The sequence below is a fragment of the Alosa pseudoharengus genome, unplaced genomic scaffold (genome assembly GCF_046254945.1).
Source record: "Alosa pseudoharengus isolate Yale_2024_CS ecotype anadromous, Long Island Sound unplaced genomic scaffold, YU_APseudo_1.1 YU_APseudo_1.1_scf_14, whole genome shotgun sequence".
Lineage (NCBI taxonomy): Eukaryota > Metazoa > Chordata > Actinopteri > Clupeiformes > Clupeidae > Alosa > Alosa pseudoharengus.
This window is the reverse complement of record NW_027468609.1, coordinates 5,430,914-5,435,913: the sequence shown is the minus strand read 5'-3', so window position 1 is coordinate 5,435,913 and position 5,000 is coordinate 5,430,914. Positions and strand designations below refer to the sequence as shown.

At 44.9% G+C, this 5,000-nt stretch overlaps 1 protein-coding gene across 3 annotated transcripts in view; it reads right to left on the bottom strand.

The window, feature by feature from the left end:
- Positions 1 to 5,000, bottom strand: part of LOC143122725 (rapamycin-insensitive companion of mTOR-like) — a 46,586-nt gene that overhangs the window by 32,721 nt on the left and 8,865 nt on the right. For 2 of the 3 annotated variants that reach the window (XM_076283540.1, XM_076283538.1), the window contains exons 5-8: positions 4,458 to 4,589; positions 1,685 to 1,748; positions 498 to 624; positions 1 to 94 (exon numbers count right to left, since the gene is read on the bottom strand). The exon at positions 1 to 94 is cut by the window's left edge and continues 76 nt beyond it. In XM_076283540.1, coding sequence (XP_076139655.1) covers positions 1 to 94; positions 498 to 624; positions 1,685 to 1,748; positions 4,458 to 4,589 — 417 coding nt within the window. Of the gene's footprint in view, positions 95 to 497; positions 625 to 1,684; positions 1,749 to 4,457; positions 4,590 to 4,688; positions 4,762 to 5,000 lie in introns of those variants that run through there. The other variant, XM_076283539.1, reaches the window with a different exon arrangement.

Genomic DNA, 5,000 nt, shown 5'->3' with positions numbered 1-5,000 from the left:
GCCTCGTTGATGCGGCTCAGCTGGCAGTCGATCACGCTCTTCAGGATGGTGCTCAGACCCCCCCGCCGGGCCACCACCTCCGGGTTTTTCAGTGCTGACGGATTAGAGCGCGCGCACACACACACACACGCACACACACACACACACACACACACACACACACACACACACACAAAAACACAGAGTTCACACTCGGTTAATATACGTCTATGTGTATGGAGCCCCAGAGGGGACATGGTGAGACTTTTTTTTTTTTTGCTTGAGGTGGGAAAAAAATTTTGCATTCCCTCACAATATACTTTTGTGATCCCTCACAATGTATTACGTAAAATGAAATAAAAAAAGACCTACATTCCCACCATAGAAAAGTGACCCTTTCAGGACTCCATACTGGGCACCCGTGCATGGTTGTTGGTGCCCGTCTAGTTTCTTTGCATATATTTGCGCATATCTGTACATGAGTGGGTGTGGGTGTGTAGTTGTACAAGTGTGATTACCCAGCTCGCAAATGATGGCTATACAGGCTCGCACCATGCGATCTCTTTCCTGCAGTCCATCGTTGCCCACGGCGATGAGGGAGTTAGTGACTGAGCTCGGGAAGACTAGAGCGTTCACAGTGATCATCTACACAGAGAAGGGAGGGAGAGGGAGAGAGAGAGAGAGAGAGAGAGAGAGAGAGAGAGAGAGAGAGGGAGAGAGAGAGAGAGAGGGAGAGAGAGAGAGAGAGAGAGATCTTGTTAAAGCTTCAATATGCTTGCCGGGTAAATGAGATGGGTCGTAGCCTTTTACATAAAACTGAAACATGAATTCTCTGCTAGTGCAAATCACTAAGATCTATAAATGAAATGAAAAAGTAACTGATGAAGAATATATTGTTTGGAAAATCTCAGCTTAATATATTGTTTGGAAAACTCATGTCTTAAACTTTTCTAAAGCAAAAATCGCATACATGACACAGCAGAGATTTTTCCATTACAAGGCGTTACTCTCCCGCCATCATTTCCATAATACCTTGGAATTACAGACATTATGTTATGACGCAGGGGGAAAGCTTTGCTCTTTTGCATTTTAACTGAATGCAGGCAGAAGGCCGCTCAGATCAAAGAGTGCATTGTTTAAAAAACACCCACCCAGCAACCCCACCATCCACCCACACACACACACGCACACACACTATACACACGTACACACACACACACAGGAAATCCATGTGTCTTGCAGAAAAATACGAAAACAAACACTCCTTTATTGACGGCAGCATTATCAAAACAGAGAGGCCAATTGCAATTGTTTCCTGAGAATTCCATGGCACAATGGGGGACATTTAACAATCCCTGTAATCATGTAAATAACCCAAATTCAACTTTCACAGGCTGTGGAAGTTACAAGGGAAATTCTATGTTTATCCTACAATATTCTCAATTGTTAGATTAATAGGAATAAGCAAATAAAATATGAATACATCCATTTACAAGCTTCCTGACCTCATTTTTTCTCTAAACAGTCTCTACAAGACTGAAGATCAACTGTTCTAGCAAGATGTGAACGGACTGAGTGTGTGTGTGTGTGTGAGTGTGTGTGTGTGTGTGTGTGTGTGTGTGTGTGTCACACACCTCTAACCGGATGGCCATACGTGTGTGTGCCTTTAGATGTGTGGATATATGTGTGTGAATGGCAGACTCACCTTGCGCACCAGGCGCAGAGCCTGTGTTCGCTCCACCTCGTTGCTCTGCTGGATGTCTATGCATCTGCACAAAGGATAATATGGTTACAGGTCAAAGGTCAAAAGTAGGGCTACACAATTAATTCATCTTTAATCAAAATGCAATTTGAATTGCTGCAATTAATCGTGCAGCTCGCAACTCTATCCAAATGGTTAATCTGGTCACACCTACAATTTTTACATCCTCCTTCATCCAACATCCAAACAGTGAAGCTCACCTAACATAGCCTCTCATGCACTAGGGCATTTCTCACCAATCAGAAATGGTCCAACATAAACTAACTTCGGAATATTGAACTGAAGCTTAATTTTCAAAAAATGATCATAAAATCGCAAAATGTGTCAGACAAATCGCAATTACAGTAGATAGTTACCCTAAATTGTGCAGCCTCATCAAAAGGTCAATATGGTTAAGGGACATGTGATGGCGGATGCTATACATGGTTACTATGGTTACTAGTGTTGCGGGGGGCGGATATGGCCCGCAGGCACCCGTGGCTTGAGCCGCGAGTCGGGTGGGCGCTGGCGAGACTTCCAGGTAATGTCGTGGGTTGCGGGTGGGCCGGGTCAAATTCGCTAGATAGCAACGTTCTGGGTTAACATATTCACATGCGTGTGCGGTAGAAAGATTCCCCTCTTCTGTTCTTCTCTCCTTCCCTGTCTCTGTCTCAAATGCACATGCACACCAGAGTTGATTGGATACAAAAATACCCCATTGGAGGGGACAAAGCCTATCCATATAATAAAATTAAACAGTTGTCATCCCGGTCTTCTTATTAATTTGTGATTACGTTTTATGAGTGTTTTCACATACATTAAAAATCTAAAAAGAGAGAGGATGAAGGGTTGCTAAGGCTACTTTGTTTTTAAGTCCAGATGTTTCCCATTGTAATTGGCAGTTTAACATAGACTTTTAGACAAGGCTACATTGACTGCGTTTAATTATTTATTAGCCTATATGAATGTCTTGTGAAGTAAAGTAACATTATCATGGCTACATGATATTGATGCAACCACGTTACTTATCATTAAAATTAGGAATTTGCATGTTGGGTCGGGTCGGGTTCGGGTCAATGTTAAACACATATATTGTCAGGTCGGAACGGGGCGGATTGGATCTCCAAAATGGGTCGGGCGGGCGCGGCTTATAAAAAAACCGCATCACTCATGGTTACGCTTGGGCCCCGCTGCACACTTCATCACTGAAGAAATGTTTCCCATATTAAACATTATGAGGAAGGTTATCAATTTGACCTTTGTGTTGGTAGTGCCATGCTAGGTGTTCTGTATCTGTACAAAAACAAGTACGCCTTTTTAGCGAAATCAACACAAAGCCATGCATATTATTGACAAAACAAATAGCTCTTCTCGGTGAGAAACGAGGAACTGTGCAGTTCTTGACCACTGGTTAAAAAGTAACCTGGGGCAACGGGAGCGTAAATAAACTCAACGCCCAACAGTTTCCCGTTGAATCAGTCTCTTCCCAGACAGGTAAACAGGTGACGTAAGCTCATGTATTAGAAAAACAAGTGTGTGTGTGCTTGAACGTGTGTGTGTGTGTGTGTGTGTGTGTGTGTGTGTGTGTGTAACAGCCCCTTACACAAAGCAGTGCTATGCTAATCTGTGGCAAGAAGTGCTAGCCTGTGCTAGGCAGTGTGGATGCAGTGCTATGGAAGCTGGGGCTCTGCAGCTGTGCACTTGCAGTTAGATGATAGTAGTGACGCCCCACACAACACAACCCTCTGCTCGTTCCCAGCACCTCCATTCCTCTGGGCTAAAGACAATACGCACTGTTCTCTATCTCTCGCCTCAGCCTTTTACTTTTTACTACCCTCCTTCCCCTCATGGTCTTTCCCTCTAACCCAAAACAACTCCTCTCTAAAGGTTTCTCTGTACAGAATCTGCACCCCCCCGCTCTCATTTTCTTTCTCTCTCTCTCTGTTTCACACACACACACACACACACACACACACACACACACACACACACACACACACACACACACACACACACACACACACACACACACACACACACACACACACACACACACACACACACACACACGCCTCACTGATCCTAACATGAGCTGATCTATTCTTCTCTGGGCATTAACATCACGAGGTGTTAGTGGTGTGTGTGTGTGTGTAAGTGTGCACGCATGCGCACACTCTTGTTTATGTGGGGTAGTTGCTCAAACAGCATTAGTCCAGTTGCAGCCATTAACTGCTGCTGATTCTGACCAGCAGACCACAACAATGACATGAGCAGTGAGATATTTTACTGGCAAGTGCAGCAATAACAAAAGTGATATCTGAACTCCTGCCAAGCTCTGATATCAAACAGTCCTTCCTTTTAGGACATGTTAACTAACAGCGGCAGTGCTTGAGTCAACAAGCCACAGTCACGGTCTGTCTTCTCTAAATGACGTGTTAGGAGAGACTGTGAGGTGTCTCAAAGTAAAGATGGCAAAACATTCTGGTGTTCCTTTTCTTTTACAGTAGATTTGTGGGGCTTCCTGTCTGTATGCTTGCCGATAGTAAAGTTGGGTAGAGACTTTGACAGGAAATGAGTGGGAGAGTGAGACAGGGTGGGATTGGGAAATGATCAGCGGTCAGCGTCCAACCACTGTTCCCCCATGAACACTTAGATCATTATGTAGTCGAGATGCTGCTGCTTGCTCCACAGCTCCACCCCTCTGGTGTTGCTTGGGGCGTTGGGCTCTACAGCTCACCTGGCGATCAGGTAGTCCACCTGCAGACGCAGGACCTTCTGGAGGATGGCGGTGTCTCGGATCAAGTAGCGGAGCGCTCGGAGACCAGCAGCACGCACCTCCTTGGCCTCGTTCAGCAGGGCCAACCGCAAGCTGAGGGGGAGAGAGAAAGGGTCAGGCCACCGGTCATAATCATAGACATCAAACCAAAAGATAAAACCAGACACAAGTATGCAGCCTCACTGGACCCACCCTGTTTACAGTCTGTTATTTCCAGAGACCAACAGGAGACATTGTTTTGTTGTTGTCTAAACAACACACAACCAGATAACCCAGGATGTCACTGCAATGGTGCAACGATGCTAATGAAAGCAGCTACGATTCAACAGGCCAGTCTGTAATAAAACATTTCTATTCTTTAGTATAAGTATAAGTATATATACTCTTTTGATCCCGTGAGGGAAATTTGGTCTCTGCATTTATCCCAATCCGTGAATTAGTGAAACACACTCAGCACACACAGTGAGCACACAGTGAGGTGAAGCACACACTAATCCCGGCGCA